This window comes from Canis lupus, chromosome 15 (assembly GCF_048164855.1).
Source record: "Canis lupus baileyi chromosome 15, mCanLup2.hap1, whole genome shotgun sequence".
NCBI lineage: Eukaryota > Metazoa > Chordata > Mammalia > Carnivora > Canidae > Canis > Canis lupus.
This window is the reverse complement of record NC_132852.1, coordinates 35,304,899-35,327,410: the sequence shown is the minus strand read 5'-3', so window position 1 is coordinate 35,327,410 and position 22,512 is coordinate 35,304,899. Positions and strand designations below refer to the sequence as shown.

The following is a 22,512-nucleotide window of genomic DNA, read 5'->3' as shown; positions in this document are numbered from 1 at the left end:
TGGATGCACAATATAAAAAGATGCAAAGTATGACACCAATAGTTTAAAATGAGAGAAGTAAAAGTATAGAGCTTCTGTATGCAATTTAATGTAAGTTATTATCAGCTTAAAATAGACCATTATCGCTACAAAATGTTTATATAAGCTTCATGATAACCACAAAAGAAGAAACATAGTAGACATGTAAAAGATAAAGAGAAAAAATCCCATATCAAAAGACACAAAGTGGCTGAATAGGCTTAAAAGAAAAAAAAGAAACAAGATCCAACAATATGTCTAAAAGAGGCTTACTTTAGTGATAAGGAAACAGGCTGAAAGTGAAGGAATAGAAAAAATATCCCATGTAAATGGGTATACTTATATCACATATAATAGACTTTTAATTAAAAATGGTAGCAAGAGACAAAGAAGGTCATGAAATGGGGATAAAGGAATCAATTCATCAAGAAGATATAATAATTTTAAGTATTTACACACCCTACATTGGAGCACCTAAATATCTAAAGCAAATAATAACTGAAGGGAAAAATAGACAGCAATACAGTAATAATAGCAGACTTCCATACTCCACTTTCAACACTGGATAGATCGTCCAGACAGAAATTTAATAAGGAAACAGCAGACAGACCTAAAGAATTTTATAGACGAAAATGGATCTAACAAACATAAATGGAACAGCCCATGCAACAGCAGCAGAAAACATTCTCGAGGATACACAGAACACTCTACAGAACACAACTTATGTTGGGCCACAAAGCAAGACTTAAAAAAATCTAAGGAGCCTGAAATCACATCTAGTATCTTTTCCAACTGCAACAGTATGAAACCAGAAATTACTTAACAGGAGGAAAAATGGAAAATTCACAAAAATATAAAAAAAGTAAACACATTCGTGAACAACCAGTCCTGCCACTTCTGACAACATGCATGGACTTAGAGGGCATTATTTCAGTGAAGTAAGTCGACAAAGAAAGACAAATACCATATGATCTCATTTATATGTGTAATATTAAAAAAAAGAAGTTATACTCAGAAAAAGGGAGTAAAGATAAAAAGGTGGTTTCCTCTAGTCTACTAGAGGTTGGAGAATGGGAGAAATGAGGAGATGTTGGTCCAATGGTGCAAACTTCCAGTTATAAGATGAATAAGTTCTGGGTATCTAATATTCAGCATGGTGATTATAGTTAACAATATTATATACTTGAAATCTGCCGAGAGTAAATCTTAAATATTCTTAATAATACATATGTCAACTAACCTTACTATGGTAATCATTTTGCAATATATACATGCATCAAATCATCACACCGTATATTTTAAATTTATACCCTTTTTTAGACAACCCTATTTATTTATTTATTTATTTATTTATTTATTATTTATTTATTTATTAAGATTTTATTTATTTATTCATGAGAGAGACAGAGAGAGAGAGAGGCAGAGACACAGGCAGAGGGAGAAGCAGGCTCCATGCAGGGAGCCTGACTTGGGACTCAATCTGGAAACTCCAGGATCACGCCCTGAGCCAAAGACAGACACCCAACCACTGAGACACCCAGGCATCCCAAATTTATACCACGTTATATGTCAATTATATCTTAATAAAACCAGCACAGGGTTAGGGGCAAGAAGCCAACAGGAAGGAGCAAAGATGAAAAATACAGGAAAGAATCACAGGAACATTATTTGAGATTCTGGGTTCCAAAGCTCTTTATGTGATTCTTTGGTTTAAATCAATTAATTTCCTATTGTGTTTTAATTCAATCTCATTAGAGTTTTTATCTGACTTGAGCACTGACTTATAATCCAGGGTAAAATTTCATAAAATCAAAACCCATCAAAATTATACAGTTATAAAACACAAAAGTAAATTTGCTAGGACACAGAATCCAGGAATATATCTAAAGAAAAATTTAATGTTACCAGTGTGTGCTCCAGATAATTTTAATGTAAAGATAATTTAATGTTAGGGAATTCATTGATATAGCCCACCACATAGCAGTAGGTCAAAGGTAAATAATGATTATTTTAATAGTATCTAATATTTTTAGTGTCAAAGAAACTACTCATAAATGTAAAATCTATTTTTTTTTAATTCTTATAAAATAGGATTAAGAGGATACTCCACTAAATGAAAAATAAGCCATTAACAAAAATCATACATAACCTTGAATGTCTAGATGCATTCCCGGTCATGTCAGGGTCAAGACAATGATGTACACTAATTATTTGAAATTATTATAGAAGTGCTATCATTGTAACTACACAAGAAAACAAATCCAAATTGTAAATATCAGAAAGGAAATCAACATTTTATCTACAGATCATGACTATTTACCTAGAAAATTCTAATATAATTAACAATAAAAATAGGTGGCACAAGGGGTATGGCGGGTAACAAAATAATCATATACAAATGAATGTTTTTCTGAATATCAATAATACCCAGTCAAAAACACAAACAAAATAGCTTTTCCTTCCAATAAAATCAATTAGAAATTATAACATAACAAATTAGAACACGTGATAGGAAAAAAGGGGCCTATTTATAATAATAAAAATATACCCAGCAATAAAACAAAAAACCCCAAAAAACCTTTATGTCTAAATCTTTAAAAGACTCCCCAAAAACAGAGACACGTACCATGCCCTCCTATTAGAAGACTCAATAATATAATGATGTCACTTTTCCCCACTGCAAGTTTATAAATTTAATGCCATCCCAACAAAAATTCCAAAGTGCTTTTTAGTTTTTTAGTTTTTAATTTTTTTGTATCTCAACAAAAATTTCTCAAGTTCATCTGGAATGATAAATAAATAAAAATATCCAAGCAAAGTAGGAAAAAAGAATGAATGGGCATTTATATGATCAGATATTAAAAATACATTATAAAACCAATAAAAACTAAAATAAGACAGTACTAACACATGACACATGAATAATTAGAAATATCAGTGGGCATGGAGAGAGAAAAACAGAAATGAAACCCTAGAATATATAAAAATTTAATAAGTAATTTAAATAAGATTTCAAATTAAAAGAGGGATTATAAATGAGATTAAGGCAAATGATAAACCATTCTGAAAAAAATGACATTAGAACTCTGCACACAGTAATGATTAAAGGGAAAAAAAAGAATACCAACCTCATACTATATACACTCAACATTCCCCTGAATTAAACAGGTGTTAAATAAAATACAAAGTCTACTAGAAAATACCAGAGAATAATATATTACACTGAGAAAGATCTTATAAAATATGTAAGTAAAAAAAAAAAAAAAAATGTAAGTAAAGTTAGAAACTATAAAGTAAAGGAATAATAGATTTAAATACATAAAAATGCAAATATAGCAAAAAAGTTACTAAAAACAAGAGGCAAGAAATAAGCCAAGCAAAATATCATATATACAGAACATTTATATGACATTAATGTTCTTTAAAATCAGTAAGACACAGACCAATTTTCAAGTGGACAAAGAACATCAAATAGGCAAATCACAAAAGGAGTAAGAATATAGAGACAAAAAAATTAATACCACTAACAATCAAGAAAGAGTAAAATAAAAAGGAAACCACCACTGAAGTTTTAAAATGATAGATACCTAACCTTGACTATGTTATGGAAAATTCAAGCATTTCCTACTGAAAACTGAATGGAAGGTAAACTATTAAAAACTTTTCTAAAGAGAAATCTGGCAAAACTCTATCTAAAATCTTAAAAGTACGCACACCGGGGCACCTCAGTGGCTTAATCAGTTGAACATCTGACTCTTGATTTCAGCTCAGGTCATAACCTCAGGGTTGTGGCACTGAGTCCCTCTCAGGCTCCATGCTCAGTGTGGAGTCTGCTTGAAATTCTCTCTACCTCTCCCTCTGTTTCCACCCCCTCCCCCCACCCACCCACATCCCTACCCACTCATGGTCTGCCTCTAAAATAAATAAATCTTAAGAAGGGGGGGGGGCACGTATATCCCATCATAGTAGTTTAACATCAGAAAACAGTCATAATATTCGGAAATTTTTATATAAATAAAAATTGCCTAGCACTGTTTATACTAATTCCAGCAACCAAGTTTTTTAGTGGCAAAGACAGGCACAAAAATACAAAGATCTTTTTGTAAGAAAGGAAGGACAGAATTGGCACCAAAAATTCTGTAGACACTGAGGTAACTTGCAAGTCCACCTGACTTTTTCACGAGTCATGTCACCAGTCAGTTATGATCTCTCCCTCCTCATCCTCTACTCTCCTCTAAGTTGATTTCTTCCACTTGTTCCACATTTCTGCTCCCCAATATCTCTTGTATATGACTGAGGTTTACCCTGACACCTTCTGGTCCTGCTCACTCTTCATGGCATCGCTAAAGAATTCTTACAGTTTCTGCACTACTCTGAATTATCTTTCTTAATTATATATTCCAACCCCAAAGGGAATTTGGCCTAGCTCTTCTCATATAGAAATTACTAATGGTAAGTCAGAGGCTAATTCTTGACTCATGTCTGATCCAAAGAGTGGTGATTAGGATAGCAGAGAGCGTGGACAGACACGCATGATGCCATTTCTAGTACAGAGACATGCAAGCGCGTGCACACACACACACACACACACACACACACACAGTCCCGGCAATCACCTAAGAGCCCCCATAATAGCAGACTAGCTAATAAATTATAGCACATTGATCAGGAAAAGAAACACACACAGTATATCACAACATAGACCAGGGGTTGGTTATATGTGACTGCCAATAAAATCTAAACAGTTGAAAAACAGCCATTCTTAATTTTATCCGTAGTGGCTTTGTATTTTCCAAAATCTATAATAAATACTAGGTTTCTTTTATAAATCAGAAAAGAATAACTACTTAGTATAAGGGTTTTTTTAAACTTTTAAACTTTACTTCATAAAGAGAAAACATTTTGGTTACCTTTCCATTGTCACATCTTGTGCCTTCATTCACCATCCCAGGATCTGGAACATCTGATCCTAGCTGGAAATCCACACCCCAACATTTGGTGCCTTTACTGGGAGTCTGAATAATAGCAGGCACGATTCCAAATACAGGCATGTCTTGTACATTCTCACACTGAAGCTTGCCACACAATGCATTCCTATAAAGATACAGTCATAATGCAAACACAAAATGCACCCAGTATATATTAAAGAAAAAAGTATATATTTGGACACATAAAGTTTATTGATATTTAGTTGAAGGGAATCTAAACAGAGAAAATGTATGAGAGTGAAGACATCAAAGCAGTTCTCTTAAAATATAGCAGAGGTAAGTGTATGCTGAGATACAGATTAGTAGGGAACCAGGTAGTGCTCATTCTCCTTCTTCCATCTGTATAGGGATCAAAAAAGCCTAATGAAAAAGTTGTTTATAATTTTATAAATGCTTTCACACAGAAAATAATACGACTATACCACAATTCAATTGTGACTTTTTACAGAGTTACGGTAAGGAGCAAATTAGATTCTGTACTGTAAAATAACCAAGAAAGGACTCTACCCTTCTTGGCTTGGGCTAACTCTTAGTTACTTACCTTAAGACTCAATTCATTAATTCACTAAAATTCCTATCACCAACACTGTGTTAGCTAAATACCTTTGCTATATCCTTTCATAACACACTAAATACCACTAACATCAACTCTTATGGTACTGTACTGAAATTTTCTACTTGACTATCTTGTGATCCAAGTACCTACCCTCCCGTTCAATCTCCTTTTATGATATCAAGTCATTATAGGATATTATTTTCCTCTAATTCACCTATTCCTCTAACTTATCACCCTCTAAAGATTTCCATTCTAGATATCATAAAACTATTTTACTTCTTGAGTTAAAATCTATCTCTTTTTAACTTTTCCTCACCGGTCCCAGAACTTCCACATGAGATCACTGGGCAATTATCAATCATGTAGTTCCTAAACAGAGCTAAATGTCAACAGAGCAATACCCTATAATCATTTCTCATGAAACAAGGAAGCTTCCCTTTAAATATGTTCCAGGTTGTCTCACTGCCTCTTGAAGCACACTACTCAGAGAGGGTATGAAATTTTGCTTATAATTTGACAAAGAACAAATGTAGTTCACACTTCCTCCATTTTAGATATTGTACTACTATTAAGCCTAAGATTACAGTAGCTTTTTTGTTAACTACATCACATTATTGATGCCTTTGAACTGATCACTAGCTAAAATCTTCATTTACTCTTTGCATATACTGTTAACTCTCCTCTTCGACCTCCATCCTACACTAACAAGAGTTAGTAATTTTGTCTCAACTTTACATTTATTCTTATGTCACCATTTATAAATAATGTGCTTACACTTTGAGCATCAGTTCCTTCATCTGAAAAACAAGAGATAAGTAATAATGTCTACCTCACATTGTTGGTTAAAATTAGAACCTCTAAAACAAAACATAGCATAAAGCAGACTTAAGTTAAATCTATTGGAGCCTACCAAAATCCATGTTGCTATGATATACGTAGGGTTTCATGGGTAGTCTTAGTGACATATTAGAGTAAAAGGAAAATACTCAATGTTTAAAAAGCTGTTGCATATCAGTAGGAAAAAAATAACCACTTCCACAGAAAAAATTAGCAAAGACACAAAAAAAGCAATTCACAAAATAAAGAATGCAAACAGTCAACAAAGCTAAGAGATGTTCATTGTTACAAAGAAAATCCCATTGCAAGCCTCAATATAACAATTTGCTTCAGGCAAAGATAATCAATACATCGCGCTAAAACCGTGAGATGAAACATTTGTGGGAAAATAGCTATTTATATGGTACAAAATCATCACTCTTCCACATATTACCTGATAAATGTAATGGGAAAAACATAACTCTACAGTAGCAAGTTATCTGGTCATCACCACTTAGTATCAGTAATAAAATAAACAACCCAGAATTATGTGCCTCCTTGACATAATGTGCCAGTTATGATGTATTCTTCCTGAAAATATTTAATGTGAATCTAGTTAAAACTTTAGACTTAACTTCTGATTTATAAAAAAAAAAATCAGGGGATAGAGACACAAGTTCAGCAATACTAAGAACTACCAAATAAACGCAGAACATGGGCCATTCTAAAAGACCACTGGCCCAGTTTATTTCCTTAGGTCACTATCATTGAAAAGAAAGAAATAATAGAAGACTATATTAGATTAAAAGTGACTTAAGTGGCATGACAACTACATTCAATGCATGATCATTGACAGAATCCCAATGTGAAACAAAAGCAGCTATGAAACACATTTGAGGACAACTGGAGAAACTTTAATATTGACCAGGTATTATATGATATTAGGAAATTATTAATTTTGGTAGGTCTGAAACTGCTAGTGTGAACGACCAGATGTGTTGGAAATGAATACCAAAGAATTTAGCAGTGAAGTATTGTAATGCCTATAATTTACTTTGAAATGGTTTGGCAAAGTCTAGACAAAATAAATATGACAAAATATTAACAATGTTCTAATCTAGGCTATATGGGTTTCATCACAGTATTCCTTCTACTCCTCTGTATAATTGAAATCTGTCATTTAAAAAGTTTAGCAAGGGCAACCCGGGTGGCTCAGTGGTTTCTCTCCCTGCCTGTGTCTCTACCTCTCTCTCTCTCTCTCATGAATAAATAAATAAAATCTTAAAAAAATAAATAAAGTTTAGAAAAAGATGACAACATCTATATACCCGAGAGACAAGAGAGCTTTTTCACACAACAGTACGATCTGCACAACAGCGTCTGCAGTATATACAGCAGAGAGCTGGAAGGGGATTAGGGAATAAGACTATCCATTTGCATAAAGACTCTGGAAAGAAACACAAAAGATAAGAGAACACACACCTGTTCAGCAGGGACCAGGTAAAGAGGATAGGAGTAGAAGCCACATTTTCTCTACATCCCTTTATGCATCTCTTAAACAACAACAATAAACTTAAATATTTACAAATTTATTTAAAATAAAAATGAAGTATCTATTTGATATAACAAATTGGAAAAGTCCAGATAGCCCCAGAACAACACAGGTTCAAACTGCACGGGTCTACTTAACACATGGATTTTTTACAGTACAGTACTATAAATGTATTTTCTCTTCTCTTCCCTTTTTTTTTATTGGAGTTCGATTTGCCAACATATATTATGACACGCAGTGCTCATCCCGTCAAGTGCCTGCCTCACTGCCTGTCACCCAGTCACCCCATTCACCCACCCACCTCCCCTTCTACTACACCTTGTTCTTTCCCAGAGTTAGGAATCTCTCATGTTTTGGCACCATCTCTGATTTTTCCCACTCATTTTCTCTCCTTTCACTATAATTCCTTTCACTATTTTTTATATTCCCCGTATGAGTGAAACCACATAATGATTGTCCTTATCTGATTGACTTACTTCACTCAGCATAATACCCTCTGTTTCCATCCATGATGAAGTAAATGGTGGGTATTCATCCTTTTGGATGGCTAAGTAATATTCCATTGTGTATATAGACCACATCCTCTTTATCCATTCATCTGTCGAAGGACACCATGGCTTCTTCCACAGTTTGGCTATTGTGGACATTGTTGCTAGAAACATCGGGGTGCAGGTGTCCCGGTGTTTCACTGCATCTGTATCTCTGGGGTAAATACCCAGTAGTGCAATTGCTGGGTTGTAAGGTAGCTCTATTTTTAACTCTTTTTAGGAACCTCCATACAGTTTTCCAGAGTGGCTGTACCAGTTCACATTCCCACCAACAGTGCAAAGGGTTCCCCTTTCTCCACATCCTCTCCAACATTTGTTGTTTCTTCTCTTGTTAATTTTCACCATCCTCACTGGTGTGAGGTGGTATCTCATTGTGCTTTTGATTTTGATTTCCCTGATGCCAAGTGATGTGGAGCATTTTCTCATGTGCTTATTGGCCATGTCTATGTCTTCTTTGGTGAAATTTCTGTTCATGTCTTTTACCCATTTCAGGATTGGATTGTTTCTTGGGTGTTGAGTTTAATAAGTTCTTTACAGATCTTGGATACTAGCTCTTTAATGGATATGTCATTTGCAAATATCTTCTCCCATTCTGTAGGCTGTCTTTTAGTTTTGTTGACCGTTTCTTTTGCTGTGTGAAAGCTTTTTATCTTGATGAAGTCTCAATAATTCATTTTTGCTTTTGTTTCCCTTGTCTTCATGGATTCATCTTGCAGGAAGTTGCTGTGGCCAAGTTCAAAAGGGTGTTCCTGTGTTCTCTAGGATATTGATGGATTCCTGTCTCACATTTAGATCTTTCAACCATTTTGAGTTTATCTTTGTATATGGTGTAAGAGAATGGTCCAGTTTCATTCTTCTGCACATGGCTGTCCAATTTTCCCAGCACCATCTATTGAAGAGACTGTCCTTTTCCCAGTGGATAGTCTTTCCTGCCTTGTCAAATATTAGTTGACCATAGAGTTGAGGGCCCATTTCTGGGTTCCCTATTCTGTTCCATTGATCTATGTGTCTGTTTTTGTGCCAGTACCATATTGTCTTGATGACCACAGCTTTGTAGTACAACCTGAAATCCGGCATTGTGATGCCCCCAGCTATGGTTTTCTCTTTCAATATTCCCCTGGCTAATCGGGGTCCTTTCTGATTCCACACAAATCTTAAGATGATTTGTTCCAACTCTCTGAAGAAAGTCCATGGTATTTTGATAGGGATTGCATTGAATGTGTAAATTGCCCTAGGTAGCATCGACATTTTCACAATATTAATTCTTCCAATCCACGAGCATGGAATATTTTTCCATCTCTTTGTATCTTCCTCAATTTCTCTCAGAAGTGTTTTGTAGTTTTTAGGGTATAGATCCTTCACCTCTTTGGTTAGGTTTATTCCTAGGTGTCTTATGCTTTTGGGTGCAATTGTAAATGGGACTGACTCCTTAATTTCTCTTTCTTCAGTCTCATTGTTAGTGTATAGAAATGCCACTGATTTCTGGGCATTGATTTCGTATTCTGCCACATTGCTGAATTGCTGTATGAGTTCTAGCAATTTTGGGGTAGAGTTTTTTGGGTTTTCTATGTACAGTATCATGCCATCTGCAAAGAGGGAGAGTTTGACTACTTTATGGGCAATTTGAATGCCTTTTATTTCTTTTTGTTGTCTGATTGCTGAGGCTAGGACTTCTAGTACTATGTTGAATAGCAGTGGTGAGAGTGGACAACCCAACTGTGTTGCTGATCTTAGGGGAAAGGTTCCCAGTGTTTCCCCCATTGAGAATGATATTTGCTGTGGGCTTTTCATAGACAGCTTTTAAGATGCTGAGGAATGTTCCCTCTATCCCTACACTCTGAAGAGTTTTGATCAGGAATGGATGCTGTATTTTGTCAAATTGAGAGGATCATATGGTTCTTATTTTTTCTCTTGTTGATGTGATCTATCACATTTGATTGTTTTACTAGTGTTGAACCAACCTTGCATCCTGGGGATAAATCCCACTTGGTCAGGGTGTATAATCTTTTTAATGTACTGTTGGATCCTACTGGCTACAAGCATCCCTCAAAAATTTGGAAAAAACTCAAATACACAAGCTAACCTTGCACCTACAGGAACTGGAAAAAGAATAGCAAATAAAATCTATACCAACCAGAAGAAGAGCGATCATAAATATTTAAGCAGAACTCAATGAAACAGAGACTAGAAGAACTGTAGAACAGATCAACCAAACCAGGAGTTGATTCTTTGAAAGAATTAATAAGATAGATAAACCATTAGCTAGCCTAATTAAAAACAAAAGAGAAAACACTCAAATTAATAAAATCAGGAATGAAAAAGGAGAGATCACCACCAATACCAAGGAAATACAAACGATTTTTAAAACATATTATGAACAGCTATACGCCAATAAATTAGGCAATCTAGAAGAAATGGATGCATTTCTGGAAAACCACAAATTACCAAAACTGGAATAGGAAGAAATAGAAAACCTGAACGGGCCAATAACCAGGGAGGACATGGAAGTAGTCATCAAAAACCTCCCAAGACACAAAAGTCCAGGGCCAGATGTTTTAAGGGCCAGATGGCTTCCCAGGGGAATTCTATCAAACATTTAAAGAAGAACTGACCTATTCTACTAAAGCCGTTCTGAAGGATAGAAAGGGATGGAATACTTCAAAACTCATTTTATGAGGCCATCATCACCTTAATTCCAAAACCACACAAAGACCCCACCAAAAAGGAGAATTATAGACCAATATCCCTGATGAACACAGATGCAAAAGTTCCTTTTGATTTTCTTAATAACATTTTCTTTTCTCTACCTCCCTTTATTGTAAGATTATAATACTCAATACATATAACAGAAAATATATGTTAATCTATGCTGTAAGGTTTCTTGTCAATAGTACACTATTAGTAGTAAAGTTTTGGGGGAGTCGAAAGTTAAAGTGAATTTTTCACTGCGTGGAAAGTCGGCACCTTTAATCCCCATGTTGTTCAAAGGTCAACTATATTTTTTAAGATAACAATCCGCATTGGTGAAGGGACAATGGAAAGATGAATCAGCTAAATGTTTTGGAAGTCAATTTGGAAGTAGTCACAAGGAGCCTTAAAACTTGTCCATATTTTTTTAGAAAAATCTAGTAAGAAATTATCAGAGAAATATAAACAAACACTAAAGTTGTATACGTCACAATCCTACCTACCTAAAATAGAAAATTACTAGAAACAACTTGAATTTCTAAAATAAGAAAATTATTAAAAGAAGTTGGATACATCCTGTAAACACTCTTAATACAGTGAAAAGTAAAAATAGATTTATAAAATAAGATAAACCATACTATGCAATTTTGTTTTCACACACAGATGTGGGTCTCTGAGTCCACATATATGTATGTGCATACCTGTATGAGGGACAAATGTATTTCTATAAATGTACATACATACACATAAGAAGGAAATATAACAAATATTTAAGGAAATATCTCTGGGTAGTAGGACCATACATGTAACTTTTCTTAGATTTTTCTAGAGTTTATACATTTTCTGTGAGGATGATTATAAAGATAGCAATGATGACAACCATGATGAGTTGTATAATGAACCAGGTGCTCTTAGTACTATAACACCCATCAACACATTCAAAACAACTGGAAGCAGGTACTATTATTATCCCCATTTTATAGAAAAATGAGGTACAGATGTAAAAAAAAAAAAGAAGAAGAAGAAGAAAGAAAGAAAGAAAGAAAGAAAGAAAGAAAGAAAGAAAGAAAGAAAGAAAGAAAGAAAGAAAGAAAAGAAAAGTGAGGCAACTCATCCAAAGCCTCAGAGATCTGGTGGGTGAAGCAGTATTTAAACCCAGAGTCTAACTTCAGATGTATATTTCTAATGACTATATTAGTACTATATTACTATCATAAAGTGTTTTTCAAATCAGCCTCCCAGTAATTTGTAAGTTTTCTAAGTAAGTATAGTTTCTATCATTTCATTAAGATACTTGGCAAACATGGAAACAGAACCAGGCTAAAGACAGGATCAGGTATGTCCAATAAGCTCTCCAAGTCTCCACTTATCCAAAGGTTTTAGCTCAGTTCATTCAATCCCACTGGCTATATCATCTTTTCCTGCATTCAATTCAACAAATATTTAATAGGTACTTTTATGTGCCAAATATTATGCTAAACACAGAAGATAAAACATGTCACTAAATTTTATAATAGTTTACCAATGAATGTTGACCACCAAATAGTCACATAAGGAGTAAAACTGTGGAAAATGCTAGAAAATAATATTCCAAAGATAAAGAAAAAAATCTGGGAACACTAAAAGAGTCAATTCATTTGGGAGACATAACAATCCTAAATGTGAATGCACCTAGTAACTTAAGCACTTAATAACACAAATTCAAATGATATACAGCAAAAAGAAATCATAGAACTAAAAATAAAAATAGATGACTTTATAATCATAGCTCAAGATTTTAACATACTTCTCTCAGAAATGTAAGGACCAACATAAAACACACATACAACCCAAAGATATAGGAAATTTGAATAAAACTGTTACTTTGACACTTACAGAATAACATAATCCAATAACTATAGAACACTTTTTTTCACTTGTACATGGATATTTACCAAAACAGGACATATGCTGGACCATGATTCACATCTCAAGAAACTGAAAAGAATTAAAGTTTCCTGGGATGCCTGGATGGCTCAGCAGTTGAGCATCTGCCTTCTTCCCAGGGCATGATCCCGGAGTCCCAGGATCAAGTCCCACACTGGGCTCCCTGCATGGAGCCTGCTTCTCTCTGCCTATGTCTCTGCCTCTCTCTGTGTGTCTCTCATGAATAAATAAATAAAATCTTAAAAAAAAGAAAAAAGAATTAAAGTTTCCATTGAGAACTCAATGGAATTAAACTAGAAACCAAAAACAACCAGATAACCAGAATACTCCCAAATATCTGGAAATTAAATAATATACTTTCAATAACCCAAGAGCCACAGGAGAAATCACAATATAAATTTTAAAATACTATGAAGTGAACAATAAAAAAACTATCAAATTCAAGCAGCACGTAATCTTTTAACCAGTTTATCCTTCCTTCAACATTCACGTTCCTACTTTTCTCATTTTAATTCAGACAGATTATGTTAACCAAAATGGGTCTAAATCTCCCCCAAAGTGTAGGACAGAGCCCTCCTGTGTCTTTCCTAAACACCATAAAAGAATCATGAAAATTCTCTGCTTATAACTGACTTTGTATTCGATTTTCTTTCTACCTGGAAAATTATCCCTTAAACTATCTATCTTATTCTAAGATACTATATAATTTTTATCGTTCTTACTAGGGCAGTGGTTTGGGCTAAAACCTTCCCATGGAATTTAAATATACTAAACATTTATTAAGAATAAAATAGTCTGACTTCCCCAAAAGTGCTATGTGAATGCAAGAGAACTTATATCTACAACTACTTTTTAAATTACTCAAGATAGGTATCAAAAGTCACATTCATATCCTCTTTTAATATACTTTCTTGGTTTTTTAATTTTCCCTCTATCTATTCTGTTTTATATATCAAGAAAGGTAAATTCTGAATATTCTGTGAGATATACCTTATTTTAATAACAAGAATTAGATACAATAAGTTAGCTAACAAAAGCACACAGCAGTAAGAATACCTACAAGAAGGCTCTCTGGCTCTGCTAAGAAAGTTGAGGAAGAAAAAAAAAAAAAAAAAAAAAAAAAAAAGAAAGTTGAGGAAGTCTTTGAAACTGAGATCTGGAGGAGTGGAGACAATGTGCCAGCCAGAAGGAACAGAATGTGTAGAGGGGCAGAGGACCACACGCAGGCCCACATAGCTGGTGTCTCACAGCATTGCATGGCTAAGTAGAGAAAGATAAGCCTACAAATAAACACATTAAAAGAGCAACTAGAAACACAGAAAAGAATACTAGAAAAAATTTTCATACAGAAGCCAAGGAAAGAGCTTTCTTTCTTCAAGGACAAAATGGTCAACATAGTTGAATGCTACTGAAAGATCCAGTAGCATGAAGACCTAAAAATGAAAGTTGGATTTAGCAACATGGAGATCACTGTTGTTATTTATTCTGAGAAAACATGTTTCACTACACTTGCTTAGACTAACTGGCAGAGTAGGTGGTAGAGCACAAGAGATACACAGTATTACAGAATCATTCGAATGACACAAAATATCAGTGTGTATACCTATAGTGCAAAGAAACTAAAAAGGGGGAAGAAACACAGTGAAACTAGTAAATATATGCTGAATGAGTTTATGGATGGATTTTTTTCTCATTTATACTTTTTTAATAATTATTAATTTTTACCATAAGCAAATATTATAGAAACAAAAAAAGGTTTTAATTTGTCATTTTAAAATTATGAGCAAGAAGAACATAACACCCAGAATAAATTTTGCAGGTACCTTTATCTACACATTAGCATCATCTTTTAATTAAAAAAATAGAAGAGGAAGACTTTATTTGAGGTAGAATTGTAGAATAAGAAAAAAAGGATTCTAAAATCTACTAGATTTTAGACTGTTAACATCAAAAGGGACGACTTATTTTACTAGTTCTTTTCAGAGTTTCTCTAAAGCCTTATGCTATACAACTTTAAGTATGAAAAGTTCAGTATTTAAGGGGGAGAAAGCCAGCAGTCACAAGGAGTTATAAAAGATACTAGAAATGACTGGTCTTACAATCTTTCACATTCCTTTACAACCTTGCCTCCACTTACCCAGTGGCACACTTCTTGTATTCATTGCCAGAGAAACCACAATTGCCAAATCTGTCACCTTTAGAATTCACATCAATGAAACAATCTCTTGGGGCAGCCTTGGCTTCTGTAACATTAAAAAAAAAAAAAAAAAAAAGTATGGCAATTTAAGTCAAAAATAAAAGTATTCCCTAGGACAACCCATACCCTGGATCAACTGCCACATTACCTTCTAAAGATTTTCAAGCCACAAGGAAAAAACTTTATTGTTCCACTTTTATACTTCACAACAAGATGTAAAAGTAAAGCTTAGATTATATTTAAAAGCTAGCCTGGACTCAAAGAAAATTTATTAAAAGAAATGTCATTAAACAAGATGAAATTATAAATAAATGGAAAGGCATTGTACAGTCTGGTGGTGTTCTAAGCATATCCCTTCTCACTACTCTCAAAACATATATTTGCCGCTTCATTAGATTATGCTGGAGGGGCACCTCGGTGGCTCAGTGGTTGAGCATCTGCCTTTGACTCAGGTCATGATCCTGGGGTTCTGAGATCAAGTCCTGCATCAGGCTTCACAGGGAACCTGCTTCTCCCTCTGCCTGTGTCTCTGCCTCTCTCTCTGTGTCTCTCATGAATAAATAAATAAAATCTCTTTAAAAAAATCAAGCTGGAAAGGGCTGGTGAAAACACTGCTCGCTATTACTATTGATTTTTTTTATTTACCATATATAGATGCTAAATTTAGATGCCCCCACCAAAAAGATAGATAGGCACACAGCCATGACAGCTGACAAGGTAGCAAACTATTCTTGCTTTCTTATGTTACATATGTTTTAATCACTTCATGTTCAATTTGCCCACAAATTACATATTCTGAAAAAAGTTCTACTTGTAAATATTTTTAAACCAAAATGCCAGCACTTTGTGTTAAAGAAAGGAATTCACTCACCTTCACTTACACGTCTACTGCTATGTTTTGTTTAAAAGAAAATGGACGTGAGGTAAAAGAAGTTGGCACAAGAAAGACGCAGAGGACCACACAACATGGAAAGGGAATGCAAAATACCTGCCCGGGACAAACATCCCTTGCAGGGCCCTTCTACAGAACAGAAGGAGCTCTAAACTTCCAGGTAATCTCTACAAAGCAAAATAACTGTAGTTCCCTTAGTCCTACACATCTTTACTAAATAACAGTATTTACCTCATTAAAATGAATCTGTAATTATTTTTCAGTCTGCGATAACCTGCCTATTTTTGCAAAATGGATCAGGATTGACAGAGCCTCTTCACTCAATCACTTCCTGACCCACCATAGGATAAGGGGTATAAAAGAACTAGAGATCAAAACTAGAGACAAAGGAAGTCCGGGCAAAGTCAACAACTCTAGCATCCGAGAAATGTAACATAGTACTCATGACTGATCTTCCTGAGAGAAACAAAAATAAAAATAGCAGATTAGGGTCCTTCTTTCCTTTCCATTTTTTCTTCCTCCCTTCCTCTTCCCTTCTTTTCTTCATTAAATATATATTATTCCCTACTAAGTGTTCCACACCCTGATAAATAATGGGTATAGTTTACCAGTACCTCTCTGGAGAGAAACAGGAAAGTTCCTGTTAGTAATTCTCTGTTGTCTTAAAAGACAATCCTCAACAAACATCTGGTGCTCACTTACTCTGCTCGATTGAACGTGATGTTCCTCTCCCTACTGGCTCAAGAAAGAAACAGAAGTAGGAAAATAAGATCTCAGTATGGTTTGGGCATAAACCCATCACTGTCAATTATCAAACAAAGCAATCTGCTTCATTGTGCTGAAAGCAACCTTTACCTTGAGAACCTTAATCACTTGAATCCAAGGAATGAAACATAAAATGGAATACAATGTAGACTATCACTGCAGGGACAGCTAGCATCAGTGTGTAATCAAAATAAAGCTGACAAAAGGTGCTGCCATGCTTCAATGCAAACTCTCTATGGGTTTTCACCAAAACTCCTGTAGTACAGCAACTTGATTTTCCTGTTGTACTAACAAATAGAAAAGTCAAAAGAGCAATCAGAAAAATCTGACTTGCACAGACCAATGGCACTGGTTAGTTGATCATGGTGCTCCTAGAAATAAAAAGAGAGGAAGCTTACCAGAACATTCTTGCTACATCTGTATACGCAGAAAAGTTCTAGGTCAAATGAAAAAAAGGGTGACATGGGCCCTCAATCAATTCCCAAACTTGAGCCATATTACAGACCCAGAAACTCTTAAATGAAGGACAGGACACGTCTCCTTCAGGTAGAACCCTGATACACTGCCACAAATTTATACTCTCATTCTCCCGTCCTTCCCCAACCGGACCTATGGCCTTTTACCATGATAACTAGGCACCGTGGAAAAGAAAAATCAGACCTTTCAGGAACTACTGAACATCAGCTCTGAACTGGCACTGAATCCAGGAGACCCAAAACATCACGGTGGCCTACCTGTCAGAATAGGGAGCTACAGAGGTCAGGTGATCAATGGAGCTTCAGCTAAGTCCACCTCACTCACAGAGGGCCCAGTAGGACCCCGAACTCATCCCTTACTTTCTTCCCCAGTTCCAGAATGCGGGACTGGAACAAACACAATTGGCTGCTAGCAGAATCCCCACACTGGCTCCCTGACCTGTGGAGTCAGGGCTACCATGGCAGGAAAGGCCAAGTGGAAGCCATGAGAACTGCCACTACCTAGGAAAATAGTAAACCAAAAGCAATAAATACCACAATCCAGGAAGCACTGCAGAGATCAATGTCACCCTCAACGACTGATAGTCCAGTTTGACTAAGCTAATTGGCCTGTGCAGAAGACAGACAGATCCTAGACAACAACAGTGGGTTATCCTAAGGGGATATGTAATTGCTGCTGTAGCTACTGTGGTTCTATTGCTTGAGCAAATCCCCGTACCTCCTGGTACCTGGTATGCAGCTGCTGAACTGGCAGATACTGTTTTTTCCACCCTGGTCAATAAGGACCACCAGAAGCAGTTTGCTATCAGCTGGCAAGACCAGCAATATGCCTTCACTGTCCTCTCTCAGAGGTAGAGCAACCCTCCAGCCCTACATCGTAATTTAGTCTGCAGGGATGCTGGTCAACTTTTCCTTCCACAAGATATACTCTGGCCCATTACATTGATGACATTATCCTAATTGAACCTAATGTGCAAGACATAGCCATACTGGGGACTAATTGGTAAGACAACAAAGCATGTCAGAGGTGGAAAGGAAAGCTGAGAAAAATTCAGGAGTCTTCTACCTCAGTCAAATTATCAGGGGGCCCGTGGAGTGGGACATAACTAGATTTCCCTTCAAAAGTTAAGGATAAGTTGTTATATCCAGCCCCATTGCTCCAGGAATCATGAAGTATAAGTGGAAGTGGCACCACTACTTCTCCCAGTGGCCCTCTAGCAAAAATTTTGCTTCTTGTCCCTACAACCTTATGTTCCTGCTAGCCTAGAGTTCTTAGTTCCCGAGAGGAGTGCTTCCATCAGGAGACACAACAATGATTCTACTGAACTAGAAGTTAAGTCTACCACCCAGACATTTTATACTCCTCATACCTCTGAATGAACAGGCGAAAAAGAGAGTTACTGTGTTGGCTGGGGTTACCGATCTTGACTATCATGAGGAAACTAGACCACTACTGCACAAGGGAGGTAAAGAAGAATATGAGTAGAATACAGGAGATCCCTTAGGGTGACTCTTAGTATTGCTATCACCTGTGATTAAAGCCAATGGAAAACTAAAGAAACCCAATCCAGGCTGGATAGCCCAGAGCCTTTAAGAATGAAGGTTTGGGTCACTCCACAGGTAAAAAGCCAAGACTAACTGTGGTGCTTGCTGAAGACAAAGGATATACAGAATGGATAATGAGGAAGGTTGTTAAAACTACCAGCTATGACCACAGGACTGGTTATAGAAACTAGGACTTTAATTGTCATGAATATTTCTTCCTTTTTGTTATGAATGTATTTGTGATCACATATAGATCAGAGGTTTCTACAACTCACTTCCTGGATTCAGTTAATTTGCTAGAGTAGCTCACAGAACTCAGAGAAACATTTTACTTACAACATTACTGATTTATTCTAAAATGATATAACTCAGAAACAGCCAGATGGAAGAGATGCATAGGGCAAGGTATGAGGAAAGGGGCTCGAAAATTTCATACCCTCTCTGAATTCAGCCCTTTCCCAGAATATCCATATCCATTTGGTTCACCAAGCTGGAAACTCTCAGAACCCTATCCTTTTGGCTTGTTAATGGAGGCTTCATTACATAGGTGTGGTTCATTAAAACCTAGGCCATTAGTGATTAACTATCTCTCACCCCTCTTCCCTCCCTAGGGAAGGTCAGGGAACTGAAAGTTCCAACCTTCTAAAGACACTGGTTGATTCCCTGGGCAACCAGCGCCCATCCTTGGGTTACCTAGGAGCTTTCCAAATGCCACTTCATTAACATAACAGAAGACACATTGATAGCTCTTATCACTTAGGAAATTCCAAGGGTTTTAGAAGCTTGATGCCAAGAACTGGAGGAAGATCAAATATGTTTTCCTAATTATAAATCACAGTATCACAACAATCCACAGTGCTTTAACTAAAATCATAATAATTAATCCATATTAAAGGATGTAGAATGGAAAAAGATCAAGAATATAATGGGAGTTGACAAAAGTTGAAAGAGGGAAAGAATTGTAAATTCTCATCTTCCATAGTGAGAAATTAGTGGTTAATACCTAGAATGGAAAAATCATAAAATGGCATTAATAAGAGATTATCTAAAGACCTGAAGCAAGTAACAGAATAACCAGCCAGAAAAAGTGAAAAGTGGTTGCCCCAAGGGATGGGGTTATTAGGTAGGAGTACACTTTTTCATAAAACCTTATTTAAAAATTTGGCTCTTTAATCTACATGTACATATATCTTTGATAAAAATGAAAACTTTAAATGGAGAAAACAGGAAAAACTTTTAAACATCCTAAGAATCCATCAGTATGAGAATGGATTCTATTTACATAATGTAATACTCTAATGTACTGTGACCTAAATGTATTAAGATACTGATATTGTAATCAAATGCCTCAAAAACATTTTGAGCAAGCAATGAAAATAGCAGACCCATATGTATATACCTATACTATTCATATGAAATTAAAACTAGAAGATGATACTAAGTAAATGTATATTTATTTATTTTGTTTATATACATAGAATAGAAAGGTGATAAAAAGAAAGAGAGTAAAAGCAAAAATTATCAACTAAATTTGCACATGCCAAATTCATAAGCAGGACTGCTCATGAAGAAGGAAGTAGGGAGGTAAGACAGGAGAGAGAACAGGTGAACTTCAATTTTATCAATAACGTTTTCTTTCCATTTTTAACAAAAACTGAAGCACAAAATCAAATCAAATCAAAGCAATCAATTATAATTAAAATGTCTTACTTGAGCCAAAAATGACTTGACACTGAGCATCATAATATTGGCACATGCCATTGTAACAATAGGCCTTATTATTCTGGCAAGGATATCCATTCTGAATAAAAACATCTGGCTGACAGAACTGAGAAGAACCATTGCAATATTCTGGAACATCACATTCGTTGGTTTTTCCTCGGCACAAAGTACCTCCTGGAAGGAACTAGGGTAATAAGATTCAAATTAAACAGGAATATCAGGACAATCTCCACAAACTAATCAAATTTGAAGCCACAGTATTTAGATCCATAAAAAGTTCTAATAACAACAAAAGATTAGATAACCCAATAGAAATATGAACAAAGGCCAACAATAGGAAGCTTATAAAAGTCATGAAATATGGAAAATGAAAAAATATAACCTCACTGATAACCAAAAGAAATATAAATTAAATTTTGAAAAGCACTTTACACCTAGGGCACTTGAGTGGCTCAGTTGGTTAAGCATCTGCCTTCAACTCAGGTTATGATCTCAGGGTCCTGGTCCTGCATTGGGTTCCCTGCTCAGTGGGGAATCTGCTTCCCCCTCTCCATCTGCCCCTGCCCCCTGCTCATGCTCACTCTCTTAAATGAGTAAAAAAATCTTAAAAAAAAAAAAAAAAAAAGCACTTTTTACCAATCAGACTAACCAGGATTATAACCCTTGCTAGCAACTAATATTGGCACAGCAAGCATTTGATTACACTGCCAGTAGAAGTATAGGTTGGCACATTGGTGAAAAATACATTAAAATGTGTCAAAATTTTTAAGATACATACTCTGTTCCAACAATTCCACTTCTAAACAAAAATTAGAAGCAACCTAAATATCCATCATTAGTTGACTCAATAAAGGATGGTATAGCCACACAAAGCAGTACTAACTATATAACCATGTATAACTCTATGGATAGATAAAGTCTATGGTATCTTATTGAAAAAAAAGCAGGTAGTAAAATAAGCATATGTGTGTTAACATGCTTATATATACACATATACAGACACATTCACATGTGTATAGAAAATTACGTAAAGTTAACAAATTATCAACAATGGCTACCTGAGGAGAGTAAAATGATATAGCATCTTTCACTGTGTACTTTCTATACTTTGATATTTTTGAATTATTTATAAAAACATAGATTTTTTTTTAAAGTAGACTCCATGCTTAGCATGGAGTCCAACACAGGGCTTGAACTCATGACCCTGAGATCAAGACATGAGCTGAGATCAAGAGTCAGACACCCAACCAGCCAAGCCATCCAGCTGCCCCAAATTACTTTCAAAATCAGAAAGAAAAAGAAATGTTTCTCCTTAGGAAAAAAGTCTCCCAAGACTACTTGTTATAAAAGAATGTACTTCAAACTTGCAAACAAGTGGCATAAAATTTTTCATAAAATTTCTTATAGATGAGAAAACACAAATTTTGATATATATATGTTTTTCCTTTTTCTACTTTTTTCCAAATAGGGAGGAATTCCTTACCCAACAGTCTTTACAGCAGTCACCATATGCACATTCGGCAGATGATTTAAGTTTACAAGTAGTTCCTTCACAACAAGGGTCCGATTCACACTCCTGTGAAGAGAAAATGACTGTCAATAAAGAAAGAAGTCATTGTCATCAATTTTCATTAATCAAAGTCTTATCCTAGATCTAAAATCTTCTTTCTAACCAGCCTCTAGCAGTTACTCTCTGGAAAATCACTTACTATCCTTCGGAAGGTATCAGTGACTCTTCAGCTACAACTATTTAAAGGTCAACATCTTTCAAAGGAAGGAAACCATACAGACAATGCATCTTTGTTGGCTTGAATTGCCATAAC

At 35.4% G+C, this 22,512-nt stretch overlaps 1 protein-coding gene across 1 annotated transcript in view; it reads right to left on the bottom strand.

The window, feature by feature from the left end:
- ADAM9 (ADAM metallopeptidase domain 9) overlaps window positions 1-22,512 on the bottom strand; it is a 137,989-nt gene that overhangs the window by 37,993 nt on the left and 77,484 nt on the right. The window contains exons 13-16 of the mRNA XM_072776525.1: window positions 22,173-22,265; window positions 20,678-20,873; window positions 15,230-15,335; window positions 4,929-5,112 (exon numbers count right to left, since the gene is read on the bottom strand). Of these exons, the coding sequence (XP_072632626.1) occupies window positions 4,929-5,112; window positions 15,230-15,335; window positions 20,678-20,873; window positions 22,173-22,265 (579 nt within the window). The remainder of the gene's footprint in view (window positions 1-4,928; window positions 5,113-15,229; window positions 15,336-20,677; window positions 20,874-22,172; window positions 22,266-22,512) is intronic.